This window comes from Lactuca sativa, chromosome 5, assembly GCF_002870075.4.
Source record: "Lactuca sativa cultivar Salinas chromosome 5, Lsat_Salinas_v11, whole genome shotgun sequence".
Taxonomy (NCBI): Eukaryota; Viridiplantae; Streptophyta; class Magnoliopsida; order Asterales; family Asteraceae; genus Lactuca; species Lactuca sativa.
In genome coordinates, this window is record NC_056627.2 from 139015209 (window position 1) to 139032119 (window position 16911).

General features: G+C 40.8%; 1 protein-coding gene and 1 non-coding gene across 2 annotated transcripts; both read left to right on the forward strand.

Annotated features, from left to right (window-relative positions):
• Positions 1–6772: 6772 nt before the first annotated feature.
• Positions 6773–6845, forward strand: TRNAK-UUU (transfer RNA lysine (anticodon UUU)). Its single transcript has one exon. It is a non-coding gene; the product is annotated as a tRNA-Lys (tRNA).
• Positions 6846–7242: 397 nt separating this feature from the next.
• On the forward strand, positions 7243–9190 carry LOC111908663 (xyloglucan 6-xylosyltransferase 2). The gene has a single exon (XM_023904475.3). The coding sequence runs from the start codon at positions 7575–7577 to the stop codon at positions 8946–8948; it is 1374 nt and encodes a 457-aa protein (XP_023760243.1). The 5' UTR covers positions 7243–7574; the 3' UTR covers positions 8949–9190.
• The last annotated feature ends 7721 nt before the right edge of the window (positions 9191–16911 follow it).

Consider the following 16911-nt stretch of genomic DNA (forward strand, 5'->3'; position numbering starts at 1 on the left):
TTCATAGATGACATCTTGGTATATTCCAAGACGCAGGAGCAGCACGAGGAGCACCTGCGGGAGGTGCTTGAGGTTTTGAGGAGGGAGAGACTTTTCGCAAAGTTCTCCAAATGTGAGTCCTGGTTGCGCGAGGTGCAGTTCCTTGGTCACCTCGTCAACCAGAAGGGTATTCTGGTAGATCCGGCCAAGATAGAGGCCGTGATGCAATGGGAGGTCCCGAAGTCTCCATCTGAGATTCGGAGCTTCCTAGGGTTGGCAGGGTATTATCGGAGATTTATTCAGGATTTCTCCAAGATAGCAGTGCCGCTCACCCGACTAAGCAAGAAGTCAGTGGTATTTCGCTGGGGTCCGGAGCAGCAGACAGCATTCGAGACCCTCAGGCGGAGATTGTGCGAGGCTCCGATCCTTACCTTGCCAGAGGGAGTAGAGGACTTTGTAGTCTATTGTGATGCCTCGATCACAGGTTTGGGAGCAGTTCTGATGCAGCGAGGCCATGTGATAGCTTATGCCTCGAGACAGTTGAAGCCTCACGAGGCTAATTATCCTACCCATGATTTGGAGCTGGGGGCAGTTGTGTTTGCCCTCAAGATTTGGAGGCATTACCTTTATGGGGTTCGTTGTACTATTTACACGGATCACAAGAGTTTGAGGTATCTTATGGATCAGCCGAGTCTGAATATGAGGCAAAGGAGGTGGTTGGATGTGCTAAAGGATTACGACTGTGAGATCCTATACCATCCAGGGAAGCCCAATGTGGTGGCCGATGCCCTGAGCCGCAAGGTGTCGGCGGCCCCTATCAAAAATCTATGTTTGAGTATGACAGTGATCACTCCGTTGTTGGAGCGGATCAAGGAGGCTCAGGTGGAGGGTCTCAAGGAGGAAAGACAGAAGTGTGAGAGAATCGTGGGCCGAGTAGCCTCGTTTGATTATGATAGTCATGGTTTGCTGACGCTCCACGGGAGAGTGTGGGTACCGTACTGGGGTGGAGTACGGCAAGTGTTGATGGATGAGGCTCATAAGTCTCGGTTTTCTATCCACCCAGGGGCGACGAAGATGTACCGAGATCTTCGACCTGATTATTGGTGGCCCTGCATGAAGCGGGACGTCGCCTGGTACGTCGAGAGATGCCTGACCTGCCGGAAGGTCAAGGCGGAGCACCAGAGACCTCACGGCAGGATGCAGCCATTAGACATTCCCGTGTGGAAATAGGAGGACATTACCATAGATTTTGTCACCAAGCTTCCCAGGACCGCACGAAGAGTGGATTCGATATGGGTAGTAGTGGATCGGTTGACGAAGAGTGCCCATTTTATCCCGATCCAGGAGAGTATATCGGCGGAGAAGTTAGCCGATATCTATGTGCGAGAGATTGTGACACGTCATGGAGTGCCGGTATCGGTGGTGTCTGACCGAGATGTCCGTTTCACATCCAGATTCTGGAAGCGGTTCCACGACGAGATGGGTACTCGTCTCTATTTCAGCACCGCTTTCCACCCTCAGACAGACGGGCAGAACGAGAGGACGATTCAGACTCTCGAGGATATGCTTAGGGCATGTGTCCTAGATTTCGGTGGCAGTTGGGATACGTATCTTCCGTTAGCAGAATTCTCGTATAACAACAGTTATCATGCGAGCATTGACCGACCTCCCTTTGAGATGTTGTATGGGAGGAAGTGTAGGACCCCGATTTGTTGGGGCGAGGTTGGTCAGCGGGTCATTGGGAGCACGGAGGTAGTGCTCAAGACGACTGAGTTGATCCAGCAGGTCCGTAATAGACTGCAGACTGCTCAGAGTCGGCAGAAGAGCTACGCCGACAGGAGGCGTTCGGACTTGGAGTTCCAGGTGGGGGATATGGTTCTTCTGAAAGTCTCACCTTGGAAGGGTGTCATCAGGTTCCGGAAGAGGGGCAAGTTGGGCCCCAGATTTATTGGTCCTTTCAGGGTTTTGGCCCGGGTGGGTCGGGTTGCTTATCGGTTAGATCTTCCTGAGGAGCTTAGTCAGATCCACAACACTTTCCATGTGTCTCAGCTGAGGAAGTGTTTGGTGGATGAATCAGCAGTCGTTCCCCTAGAGGATATTCAGGTTGATAGTAGCCTGAATTATATTGAGAGGCCGGTCGCGATTCTGGACCGGAAGACCAAGACCTTGAGGAACAAGGTAATTCAGTTAGTGAAGGTGCAGTGGTAGCACCGGAAGGGGTCTGAGTGGACGTGGGAGGCTGAGGAGGAGATGAGAGAGCACTACCCAGAGATATTTGCAGATTCAGCCGTAGCAGACTTCGAGGACGAAGTCTGAGATAAGTGGGGGAGAATTGTAACGACCCGTTCCCGGTATGATGATTCCTTGGTATTTATTTTGAAGTTTTGTAAAGGGACTCGGCGAGTTCATAGCCTGACTCGCCGAGTAGGGACGGGATTTCGAGCACGTGTTAGCTGGCGACTCGGCGAGTCCATATTCTGGACTTGGCGAGTCTGTCCGTCTGGGAGAAACCCTAAATCCCCGGGTTGCCCACTATTTAAGCCACCTTATGGCCCCCAATCTCCCCTCCTTCACCCTCTAAAGCTGTGAGAAAAACCCTAATTCGTTCTTGAGTGTTCTAAGTGATTTTGTGTGCTAATTGTGAAGGCTTGAAGAAGGAGAAGAAGAAAGGAGCAAGGAGAAGAACTGTAGAGCGAAGATTCAAGGGAAAGCAAGAGTTCTTTGAGGTATTCTTCATATTTCCTTCCCTTTTATGCTTTAAAATCCCCTTTAGATCTAGTTGATGCTTTTCTCAAGCCTTATGTTGATATGGAAGCCATTTTATGTCGAGATGTCCATAGATCTGTTCATTTAGGGGTTGTAGAGCCCAGATCTATTGTCTTTATGGAGCCATTGCGCATCATAACCCTAGATCTACCCTTTTATGTGCCTTTTTAGCCTTTATTCCCTTGTTCATGTGTTTGTACATGTAAAGTTGGAAACTTTAAGTGGTAAATCAGCTTATTGGACCCAGATCTATCATTTGTATGTATTGGATTCGAGCAGAATCGAGTGTAGAATAGTTGCATGGCAGTGACTCGGCGAGTCGGAAGAACGACTCGGCGAGTCGAGTCGCGAGTCCCCGATTTCTTCCTTTTGAGCGATGTCGAGTGGGCCCAGTGAGTTGTGGAGTGGACTCAGTGAGTTCGAGGGTAGACTCAATGATGGAGGGACTCGGCGAGTTGTTCATACAACTCGACGAGTCCAAGGCAATCTTCTTAAAGCTCAAGAACAACTCGTCGAGTTGTTCATAGGACTCGGCGAGTCGGATGAAGATTGTCTGAGTTCTTGGATTGGGAGAGTACTCGTCGAGTCGATGCCATACTCGACGAGTAGCAGCGAGTTGAGTCGAAGAGTGAGAATAGGGACTCGGCGAGTTGGCGGCCCAACTCCACGAGTCAGGTCAACTATGGGTTGACTTTGACCGAGATTTGACTTTGTCTGAGAGTTGACTTTGACCTAGGGTAAAAGAGTCATTTTACCCAGTGCAGTGTTTAGTATTTGATTGAGTGTGTTTATGGACTTGTAGTCGGGGAGATACCGGAGCAGCAACAGCTAGCTTCCAGAGCCATACACTCAGCAGCCAGTTCACGAGGTGAGTTTCCCTTCAGTAGGAACGGGTCTGCGGCCGCAATGCCGGCCCGTGTAATTATCAGTAGTTCTGGCCTTTAGTCTGATGTAGTAGCTAGAGTGCTTGATGTCTTTGTGATTCAAGCATATTCGAGTATGTGTTCCGGACTTCGGTCCGATGCAGTATGCAGTATATGTGATTATAATAGTTGTTATGTGTTATGCTATGTCATGATCAGTCAGTTCCAGACTTCGGTCCGATGCAGTTAGTTCCGGACTTCGGTCCGATGCAGTGAGTTCCGGACTTCGGTCCGAAGCAGTTAGTTCCGGACTTCGGTCCGATGCAGTTAGTTCCGGACTTCGGTCCGATGCAGTTAGTTCCGGACTCTGGTCCGATGCAGGGGACAAGGTCCCAGTCAGTTCCAGACTTCGGTCCGATGCAGCTAGTTCCAGACCTCGGTCTGATGCAGTGGGCAAGGCCCAGTATGTGATTTATATGTATTGTATGGTATGTGGTAGTTTGGGGGAGCTCACTAAGCTTCGTGCTTACAGTTTCAGTTTTGGTTTCAGGTACTTCCGCTTGTAGAGGGAAGAGCTCGGGATGATGGCATCGCACACACCACAGCTTCAGCTTTTATCCTAGGAGTTGATTTGGTTCTTGATTTTTATATGACATGGATATGATACAGTTTTCCGCACAATGTTTTTATTATTATTTTGAGATACATTATGTATGGTTGATGATATGACACTCAGATTATGGTTTTGGTTATGTTGAAAAACGAAATTTTTGGGTCGTATTTTTGGGTTGTTTCATGACATTTTCTAGAATTTTTAAAATTTCTATTTTCCACTTGCCATTTTATTGTATTTTTTATTTTATCAAATTAAAATTCCACATTTTATGTGTAAGGTAATATATATATATATATATATATATATATATATATATATATATATATAAAGTACTTATTAGAAAGAGTTTATATATGTAATGTATTCAATACATTAAAGTCTCATTAATTTTAATAATTCATGTAACATCCCGAAATATCAAGAGTAGAGTTGAAGGGCTAAAAGAGTAAGTTGTGAAAGAGTGACTCGGCGAGTCCATGGATGGACTCGGCGAGTAGAGTCGCGACTGGGTCGCGTGCTAAGTAGCTGACTCGGCGAGTCGGTGAGGAGGACTCGGCGAGTAGGCGCTGATTGGAGAAAACCCTAATTCTCGGGGTTGAGCCCTATATAAAGAGCATTATGTTTTCCTCCCAGCCTCTTTATCACCCCCTTTAGCCCCAGAAAACCCTAAATCGCGGAGAAGCACCATTGTTGAGTGGATTGGAGCTTGGAGAAGTAATTGTTGAAGGAATTTTGGGAGATTGAAGGCTTGGAGCAAGGGGCTTTGCTTGGGTTCGAATTACATTGCAGTTGGGGCATCTCTTGGAGGTAATATCTCGTTCTTGGGCTGTTGTTATGTTGTTTCTTCATTTTGGGAATTGTGGGAACTTGTCTATGGATGTAATTGGAAGTCTAGAGGTTAGATCTGAGGTTGCTACCTCAGATCTGGAATGGAGAAGGATCAGAGAGCATGAAAGTCCCTGTGTTGGAGTGTTTTGTGGAGCCATCATGTCCCCAAACCCTAGCCCAATGTGCAAATGGCCTAGATCTCTTTGGATTCACGTAAAGTTTGCCACTTTACGTGATGGATGAGTGGTAGGAGGCTAGATCTATGTTTTGGAGCAATTGCATGGCCTGGAATGCTTCTGAATGGATTCAGACCGGTGGTACTCGGCGAGTCACATGGGTGTACTCGACGAGTTGCTTAAAGATGAGCTCGAACTCGACGAGTTGGAAGAACAACTCGGCGAGTTGGATGAAGATGGTCTGGAACTCGGCGAGTTGTATGAACAACTCGGCGAGTAGGTTGAAGATAGCCTTAGACTCGGCGAGTTAGTTGTTGGACTCGGCGAGTCTTGTCGAAAAGTCCCAATATCTTCTGGTCGAGTTGAGAATCGGCGAGTCAAGGGATGACTCGGTGAGTTGTGTGCGAGTGGACTTAGAGTTGTTGGACTCGGCGAGTCTCGGGGTGACTCGGCGAGTTAGGTCGCGGATTGAGTGAAGTTCTGATTATGGGAACTCGGCGAGTCATAGGGTTGACTCGGCGAGTAGGATCAGTCAGGGGTTGACTTTGACTGAGGACTTGATTTTGACCAAGGGTTGACCGTTGACTTTTAGGGTTTGGTCAACGATGTGGCCTTTGGGCCAAGAGAGGGGTAAAATAGTCTTTTACCCTTAAGAGGGTGCCATGAGAGGATTGATTCTAGTCTCGAGAGTTATATTCATGAGAGTATTTGCCTTACGTGTTAGGCGGTGGCGAGTTCGAGATTTAAGTGTGGGGATATCTGCTTTCTGCTTGCCATGTGAGTCTTCTCACTATACTTTACCTTGAGTGGTAGTTATGTGTGACCAGAAGGTCTTACGTGCTTACAGTGAGTATTATGTTATCCTGTTGTATGTGATATGCTATGCATTATGTCTTTGTGATTTATGCTATGCGGAGTTTATAGACCGGACCGAAGGGTCCAACGATTTATGAGGCCGGAAGGCTTAAGCAGACCGGACCGGAGGGTCCAACGAGCTTAGGACCAGAGGGTCCACAGAGTTAGAACCAGAGGGTTCACAGAGCAGGGTCCACGAACCCACAGATTTATAGCCTCGAGTGGCTAATGTGTGTTGTGTGCGGTATTTTGGGAAACTCACTAAGCTTTGTGCTTACAGTGTTTTGTTTTATGTTGTGTTGCAGGTTTCTTTCAGTATCACGGGACGACACCGGCTTGATTGTACACACCAGATAAAGAGTCATGTTTGAGGATCCTGGTTTTCTATACAAGTGAAAATGGAGTTATGTTTTGTAATTCGATTATGAATGAGATTTTAAACAAGTGTTTCTAAGAATTAAACGTTTATTTTTAAATGAAAAATTGTTTGAAATTTTCGGTGTTACAATTCAAAATTTTCTTATTTTTCTAATAAATTCAAACTTTTCAAATTATTAAAATTTTATATTTTTTTTAATTAAACCCATATAATACATGAGTCTCACACCTAGTTAAAGAATAAAATGTATTGGTTTCTTTGAAAAACAAATGAGAATAACATCACTTAACTATTGCATGATATATATCTTGCCGTTCTAGCTCAGTTGGTAGAGCGCGTGGCTTTTAACCACGTGGTCGTGGGTTCAAGTCCCACGGATGGCGTGAATAATTTTAAGGGCTAGCGGCATAGTTTGTTGCCCGTTTGCCTTCAATCGATATGTATTATTTAAACCATTTTTCTTAGACGATACATTACAATAATTATGCTTATTTTTTAACATTGCAATATCTTTTAAACTTTTACATATTTGCATCCGTGATCATCGGAAAAGATCCATCACAAAGTCTTATTTTTATTTATTATATTTATATTTATTATTTATTATTTATATTTATTTATTATTTAAGAAATTATTACAAACTGTTATGAACATTTAAAGAAACAATAAAAATGATGTGCCATGCATTAAAATTAGTCTCTTTCTGAAGGGACTACGTCTATAACTTGTATATAAGTATAGGGACCATTTATGTAATGTTGTATTTCCTAATCATCCCAACCAGGCAACTACTGTACCACCATCTCTCTCCACCGACATTTCCAAATCTATGAATTTGAGAGGAGCGTTCATCAATTCAACAAATTCAAAGCCAAAACCCCAATGAATGAGTGTCCCAAATTCCCATTTTACCTATCTTGTTAGCATCATCGCTTTCTAATTCAAAAAGCTTTTCAAAACTAGTCTTGTTAATCATCAAATTATTACCTTTATATCGAGATCAGAATTCGATAAAGATTCAACTTTATAAGAACTTGGGTGGGTTTGATTTGGTTTCTTTCCAAAAACCCTAAACCGTATCCCACCAAATTGTAGATCGGATTGGTGAAAGATGCTGGATCGGATTTTCGGGACTCGCCGGACGCGTCAATTCCAGCGGATTTTCCGTAACGGCAAGATCACGCTTTTCTGCTTGGTCCTAACCATCGTCGTCCTGCGTGGCAACCTCGGTGCCGGAAAGTTTGGCACGCCGGAGCAGGATTTTAAGGAGATCCGGGAAACGTTCTATCATGTACGGGGCAAGCGCGCCGAGCCCCGCCGCGTCCTCGAAGAATTACAGACAACCACTGACCAGACGACAACGGCGTCGTCGACCAATAATTACGCGGAATTCGACATCAATAAGTTGTTTGTTGATGAAGAAGACGATGTGAAGAAGAATCCAAACGAACCCTACAGCATAGGGCCCAAGATCTCAGATTGGGACGAACAAAGAGGTGAATGGCTGAAACAAAACCCTAATTTCCCTAATTTTCTCAACGCTAATAAACCTAGGGTTTTGCTTGTAACCGGGTCTTCACCAAAGCCCTGTGAGAATCCAGTTGGTGATCATTATCTTCTGAAATCGATCAAAAACAAGATAGATTACTGTAGGGTACACGGGATCGAAATCTTCTACAACATGGCTTTACTCGATGCTGAAATGGCTGGTTTCTGGGCGAAACTCCCATTGATCAGAAAGCTTCTACTGAGCCACCCTGAAGTTGAGTTCTTATGGTGGATGGACAGTGACGCCATGTTTACAGACATGGCATTCGAGGTTCCATGGGAGAGATACAAAGACAAAAACCTGGTTCTCCATGGCTGGAATGAAATGGTGTATGATCAAAAGAACTGGATCGGATTAAACACAGGTAGCTTTCTACTCAGAAACTGTCAATGGTCTTTGGATTTAATCGATGTTTGGGCTCCCATGGGTCCGAAGGGGAAAATCAGAGAAGAAGCTGGAAAGATTTTGACCCGTGAACTCAAAGATCGACCCGTTTTCGAAGCAGATGATCAATCTGCTATGGTGTGGCTATTGGCTTCACAGAAGGAAAAATGGGCGAATAAAGTTTATCTAGAAAATCATTATTATCTTCATGGGTATTGGGGGATTTTGGTCGATAGATATGAGGAAATGATTGCAAGTTATCATCCAGGTTTAGGTGATCATAGGTGGCCTCTTGTTACTCATTTTGTGGGGTGTAAACCTTGTGGGAAATTCGGTGATTACCCTGTTGAAAGATGTTTGAAACAAATGGATCGAGCTTTTAATTTTGGGGATAATCAGATTCTACAAATGTATGGATTCACTCACAAATCACTTGCTAGTAGGAGGGTGAAAAGAACAAGAAATGATACGAGTAATCCTCTTGAAGTGAAAGATGAACTTGGTTTGTTACACCCTGCGTATAAAGCTATTAAGGTATCATCATCATCATAATCATCTTCTTGAAAAATCTTTTTTATAAAATGGGAATGATAGATTTGGGTATTTGAATTAGTTTGTTGTTTTTGCTCACGTATTTTGTGGTCTAAGTTATGATACATTTGGGTTTTGTATGGTTTTTTTTATTTATCAAATGTCATAGCATGTTGATTGTATTGGATTTTTTTGTTGTTATTAGAATGTTAATTAAAAAGTTATATGGAAGGCAATCAAATAGGTTGAGCCAACTTTTGTTATGTTATATGTTGTTTATTTACTATCTAAATTCTAAAATACTATAAAAGCTTGTTTCTTGTATGATGCTTGTTTATTCATGTGAAAGATTAAATGTTGTGCAAACTTCACAAGACAATTGAAATAAATTTATGTATAGTTGGCTAGTTGCTATTACACGGCTTGATATATAATCCTACGTGGCATCAAGTGTGGATACAAAATATACAAATTTTTACCATATTTGATGCCACATGGATAAATGTTCAAAATTTGACACATTGGATGCCACGTAGGCGGTTGAAATTCACTCGTTTTATAGAAATACCAAAAAAGGTTGTGGTGCTATTGAATACAAGAAAATATAATCAAATTCTCAAATTGGAGCCCAATTTATGACGTTAACTTTAAATAAAAATACTAAAATTAAATATTATTAGAGGCCATTTTATGACATTAACCCTTAAAAATACTTAAATACTAACAATTTCATAAGTAAATGCCCTCACTTCTCCACAAAAAATGGGCTAATGTTCTATTTCATTTTATGTCAACTAAAAGTATCACAAAAAAAAAAAACAAATTTTTAAATTTTTTTTTTTTTTTTTTATATTTCAAATCCTTTAAATTTCAGTTTCTTTGATACATTTTAATTTCATCCAAACATTATGCTTCTTGAAGAATGAATATAGACAGAAGATGCAATCAAGGAAAGAAAAACTATGGAAATAACGTATTCCAACATTTTTTAATATTATGATGTCATGCGTACATCATATCTCATGCTTGTTAAAATCAGAGAACATGGTGCACAAGAGTCAACCCATCTAAAATGGGATCTTGATTCATTTGCAATCCTCATTGACCTGGCTAAACCTCAAATATGAGATCTTGATCCATGAAAATTATTTATTATTGTTGGATTTGAGTCAATGGTAGGTTTAGGATCCATCAATGTTGATTAGTTTGTGGTGATTAAGTGGAGTGGATCTCACATTAATTGCACATGGCTGTTAATGGAGTCGATGGGATCTAATTGTTCAAGCAAGTATGTCGAATTGTCCCTAGTATATTGCTTGTAGTTAGGGGCAAGCACAATTCAATCCGTTTTTTTTCCTCTTAAAACTGAAACAATACTGAAAATTTTCATATTCTAAACCTGTTTTTTTTCCGGATTTTAAGGGGTTTTCTTTTTGGTTTTGTTACTGCTTAAAACAATTAAAAAAAGAGGAATTGAAAACAAAATTCATGAGAGCATGAGTAAGATCTTGGTGAATTTCACAATATACACGTGGTGTTTGGATTTGAGTTTGAAAACAAAATTTTAAAAAAAATGATTAAAAATGTTTATTAGCTTTACGCCCGTAGCAAAACATAAACATTTTTAATAAAGTTATTTTTGACAAATTTGATGGCTATTTTTGATAAAGTTATTTAATTTCTTTTGATCAATAGTTACGATGGTTTTCTCTGATGAAGCTCTTGAATTCTTGTGATTAATAATTATCATAAGAAGACAAACATTAATAATTATTTTGATTAATTTTTTGTTATACGCAACAAAATGATGTTTACTTCCTAGTGTTTATTCATACCACCTTTTCGAAAAACAAATAGTTTTCAGAAACATTAGAAACGAAATGTCTTATATTGAATGTATACACCAAATTAAAATTACAATATATTAATCTTCATATGAATTGTCAAATGGGTATGGAGCATCTTGAAACACTTCATTATTTATGATTGATTGAGAAGGAGAACCTTCTGATCCAAAAGGAGATTTACATATATTTTGTTGTAATTTTTAAAGTTTTTTTTAGAGACAATCCAACAACACTAATGATTCTAGGTACTAATTCATCTTATGAGAATGGAACATGCTTGATTAATTCGATTTCTGTTTCTTTATGATGATAAATGTCTTGAAAATACATGATTAATGTTTTTCTCATTGACTTGATGAAACTTAAATTCATCCCGCCATTTTAAATGATATTGACAATTAAGCAAGGATGAGGGGTTGTTGTAACATCCCGATGATAATGTACTTCTAATTTCAACCATATAATTTAATTATGTTGCATTTTGGTCCCTAAGTTCAAGAAAGTGTGCAAAAGGTGCCCTAGTGGCATTTTCGTAATTATGCCTCGGGGGAGTACGCTATGCGTACGTGTGTACGCTGAGCGTACTACGACGCGCCCTACTACGCTGGGCATACATGTTGTACGTTAGGCGTACTTGTCAGATTTGGAAACCCTAATTTTTAGGGTTTAGCTCATATTTAAACACTCTTATGGGTTCATTTCCCCTCACCTCATCAGCCTCCATCCCTCTTGTGTCACACCTGAATTGTCAGAAATAACAACGGAAACATCTGGGGGCGGGCGACGTCATGCGTAGTATCACAACAATCATATCATAGAAATCAAAGTAAACACAACTAATACATTACAATAAGAATATTTACATATGTTTGAAAACATAGTTTGTGTACATAAAAAGTAACAAAAATAAAGGCGAGACTCCAAAATGCTCCGTCTTCTCCAAAAGTTGGCGAAGGTACCTGTCTATTGTTGTCTTGAGAATACAAGCGGTTTCGAAAACGTATCAGCATAAAGCTGGTGAGTTCATAAGCATGTTTTTGTATTGAAAACTAGTCACTGAATTTGTACAAATGATTTTTTTTCATTATAAGTAAAATGTCGTTTGTAGCGAAAACCTATGTTATCAAGTTCTGAAATATGTATGCAAGTTTTCCAAGAAAATCCAATATTTTCTAACATGTTTGTTGATTACTGTATGACAAGTATGTTCCATTTGAAAAGCCTAGCTACCACCAGTATGTAGTGTATGTTCTGTTCGAAAACCCTGGCTACCACCAGTATGCAGTGTATGATCTGTTTGAAAACCCTGGCTACTACCAGTAAGTATAGTAATTTTATTACTTAAAATAAACCAAAGGTTGTGTCCCTGGAATACCCTCCAGTAAGTAGATAGGTAGTTTTATTAATTAAAATAAAACTATTGAAGAAAGAAATCATGTAAACAAATGTTAGTTTATACTTACTGTGAGGCGTATAACCATGCTAATATAACCGATGACCTCCTTGACGTTTCTTCAGGCGTCATACGATTACAAAATTTTTCACCCCAGGCGTGCCCGCCTAACTGTAGCTAACAATTCAGGTGTGGGATTGTCGGTCCTGAATATATCTATTCAAAAATTTCACGCTCTCCCTCCAGGAGACTCTGGTTATACTAAATGTGAGGATTTACTGGTACCCCAAGGGCATAACGAAGATAGGTCTCACAATCCTGTATTAACTAGTTTACGTGTTGTTCTGTGGTTCTCATGTTCGAAATCGTTTGTATACGACGTAGAGTATAAATAATTATACACAACATAATTGTTTAGTAAGATACTCTTGTTATCTTAATGTAGTAATGGATAATCTAAATATGTCATAGTTTATATGTTTGACTTTATACGTAGTTTGAATCTGTAATGAAATCCCCAAACTATACCTATTATAGTTTGAATGGTTTGTTACGTTCATGTACTGTTCTGAAAACTATGCAATTAAGTTTTGAAAAACATCCCTTATGCTCCGCATATTACAAAAGGGATAAAATATATAAATGTTTGGTGTAAAACCGTTGAAACTGCATCAGTTTTAACTTAAGAAAACCTTTGTGTTTGACTTGTATTCCCCCTGAAAACGTTATAAAAACTTATAAAAGCGTAGGGGTATGAACTCACTGTTTGACGTGGGGTTCGAGTGTCGGTCAATAAGAGTTGTTGGGTGTCAGACAATGCCTCGGACCCAAACGGACCCTATTTAACATATAAAGGCACATATATGTATTAGATGAGGACATAACACTATTTGTTTATAGAAGGAAACCACCTTAGGGACTAGGAAACACTTGAAACTAAGTGTTAAAATCATATGTGATTTAAGATGGGGAGTTCGCAGCCGTAATCAGGAGTGTACGGTCATGGGTTTACGGCCCAACCGGGTTTATGGCCGAAGTGTTTGTGGTTCATGGGTTTACGGCCCATGAGTTTACGGCCGTAAACACTTGGTAAAAGGTGCAATTTTCGGTGTTTCAAGGTCCTTTCTAGCCTCTTGGAAGTGTTCTAAGCCTTGCGTACAGTTCAAGGAAGAGTTTAAGGCCAATAATCGACCAAAAATGAAGTTTACGGCCATTGAAGGGTGTATGGTCGTACACATGGGTTTACGGGCGTAAACCCATTTCGTGTTCATGATTTGGGTCGATTTTTAGGTGAAAAACCAATGGTTTCTAGTAGATATCAAGCATATATGGTAGTTACTTACTGTAAGAGGCTTGAAATGAGGTTTTTAGCCACCAAGAACTAGTGTGTGTTCTTGGTGTTCTTGGTGAGAGAGAAAATCTAGAAAAAGATGAAATTCAATGGGATGAAACATGGATTCAACACTAGAAATGAGATATAAACACAATCAAAGTGAAGAATCACTTACATTTTTTAGGGTCCTTGAGCAAACTCGAAAATTGTAGAGAGAGAGTAGAGAGAGAATGCCTTTAGAGTGTGTAAAGTATGAAATGAAGGCCACTCATCCCTTATATAGGGGTGAGTTAACGACCAAGGGGTGGGTGGGGGTGTACGGCCGTAAACTTGAGTTTGCGGTCGTACACTGCTCTCGAAGGGGTGTTTGGCACGGATGCTATGCTTTGACTTAGAAAAACTCATTCTTGGACCCAAACTTTGATTGTTCTGAGTTTAGAATATTTAATTAGACCCGAGATAATGCTGATGAGAGTAGAAATAAATTCTGAATTTGATTTATTTTTAATGATTTGAACGGAAGAAATTTTGGGTTGTGACACTCGTGAGACGTTTTGCAACCCTAGTTCACCTTAAGAAGCTATTTCAAGCCTAAGAGTGTGTGTTTTTTATGCTTAGAAGAGGAAGGAAGCAAGCCAAGCTCATCTTGGAAGAGTGAAGCATTTTGGATATGGAGTTTCTACATCATTTTGCAACCTTGTTAAGGTATAAAGCTTGCAACTTTATCCCTCTACCATATAGATCTAGATTTGGATGTCTTTATGGAGTTTATGGTCCCAAAATGTTAGATCTTGAACATGGCATGTTCTTGACCATTAAGTTGTCCTTTCAGACCATATGAGGGGTCTTAAGTCATAAAAATGGGTTCCAAATGGTTAGTTTTGCTTCATGCATCATTTAGAAAGTCTGAATGGAGTAAGACCTTAAGTTAATCACTTATTGGGCATGGTAAGTCATAAAGTTTGAGACTTTATGACTCCTAAGAGTATTTTAACCATGGATCTGAATTATGGACGTAAGAGCTTTATCCATTAAGTTCTTAATTGATTTTGGACTTTTGAGAGTACAGACCACATACTCGGAGTACGCCCTATGTACGAGGTCAACCACCCCGATGATGGTCAACATATAAGGCTACATGTACACCCAGCGTACCTTTGGAGTATGCCCTACATACATACCTTGAGTTGATCAGTCGAGTTGACTCAGTTTACCTAGTTGGTTTAACCAGTTTGACTTTGACCAAGTTTGACCTTGAGGTTATTATGGGTATTTTGGGATTTTGATGGAAATTAGTCATTTGGTGGGAATAGGTGCCAGTTAGAGAGCTGAGATTCAGAGTTGAGACCTCATCAGCTTTTGTCCAGTTTGTGAGGTGAGTTTTCCTCATCGTACTTACAGGTCGAAGGCACCAAGGTCGACCCTTTGGATTTGATATCCTGTTATGTATGTTATTGTGATGTAGTGATATGTTAGATCGGTATCCTGGTATATAGGATGATGTTATGCTTAGTGATCTGTAGATCGGTTTGACTATCTGTAGACTGTTTATATGATTATATGTTATATGTGCACATATTTGGTCGATGGCTGAGGCTTTACTGCTTTGTGCGTAAGCCAACGGGACAGGGGGGATACCAACCCGATGGTTGATTAGGCCTGTGGGTATTCCATCCCGAGGATGATATGACCCGTTGTAGATTTACATTCCAACCCGATGGTTGATGGGCCTAGGGTATTCCAACTCGATAGTTGATTGGATCCATAGTATATTGGCATTCCAACCCGATGGTTGACTTGGCCTGGGGATATTTTAACCTGATGGTTGATTGGACCCGACATGTCGTTAATATATTTGTTATCTGTTATTGTGTTGGTACTTTGGGGGACCTCACTAAGCATTGGCTTACAATTTTGGGTTATGTTTCGTGTACTTCAGATGACCGAGGGAAGGCGAAGGCATGACCAGGCACATCCTCATGTTTTGACTTATGATTTTGGGAGACTCTGATGTTGAAAATGTTTTGAAAACTATGTTTGTAAACAATTTGTGGATTGAGTCGGTTTTAAAATATTTAAATTTGTCATGATTTTTATGGGTGTTACAAGTTGGTATCAGAGCCTTGATTTGAGTGAATTGGAGGAACTCTCATGTGAATCCAGTCTCAAACTAAGGAAAAAATATTTTTTTAAATGATTTTCAAATTCTTTACAAAAAAAAATCAATGAGGATGCAATGTGTATGATCAGCCAGAGCCAGTAAGTAGACTCCAAATTACCACACTATTATCTGACATTGTGATATGTTAGAACAACATGCTGGTGATAGGTTAGGGATCTTCAGGAATTGCATGATAGAATTGCCTGATTATATGATGGCAGATAGCCTAGGGTTTCCTTATATGAAATTGGCATCATTACTGTAGCTGCTTTGTGTATGCATCATAGTTGTACATAACTAAGATTCTATAGCCTGAGAATGTTTGGTTTGGCCTTATTTCATATTCTTGTTTAATGAAGGGCTTATGGTAGGATTAGATATTCGATTGTCTATAGGGTCCAATGTTATGTATGATTAGCATACACGAGTGCTATAGGGTTGGTGGAAGTTTTATTGATGAGTTGTGTGGGGTTAGTCGGCTAGTTTCGTAATCTTTAGCCTTCCTCTAGGAAGTGAGGACTGAGTGTATGCATATGCTAGTGTGTATTGTTAGGGTTGTTGTAATGATCCTCTGAGACAAATACGAGTAGGTGTGGAAGGTAGTATGGGCCCGTACTACTGGAAGCACAGGACCCGTACGCGTAACAGGGAAGTCACAACCCCTAGGGCCTTTTTGGGAGTTGGTTCCCTTGGTATGATATGTGTGTTATATGATATCTACTTGGTTTATTTTCAATATGGTGATGACGCATCATTTCGAGGCGGGATCTAGATTAGGTTCAGGGACAAGTGGCCAGAATGGTCCAGTTGTGTTCGAGGACAGGATTACAGAGATCCTTTAAGAGGAGGTTGTTGCTCACTTTCAAGCACAATTTCCATATATGTTTGGTTCTATTAAGACCGTCATGGTGGAGTACTTTGACGAGCGTTATGATGCATTATCTGAGGTTGCTGATGTAGCCACCACATCCATTGTGGCTGCTGGGATTGGTGCTAGGAGAGCCTTTCAGTATCGGGACTTTGAAAATATGAAGCGCCCGAATTTTGATGGAGTTCAGGACCCGGTCATAGCCATGAGGTGGTTTTTTGACATCGAGGGGTATTTTTTCACTTGCTCTTGCCCAACTAATCAGAGGGTCAGGTGCGCTCTGAACCTTCTTAGGTCTGGAGCGAAGGATTGGTGGAGACTTGTTACCAGCTCGTATTCTCCCGAGAATAGGACTGCAATGACTTGGGAGCGGTTCTCGAAG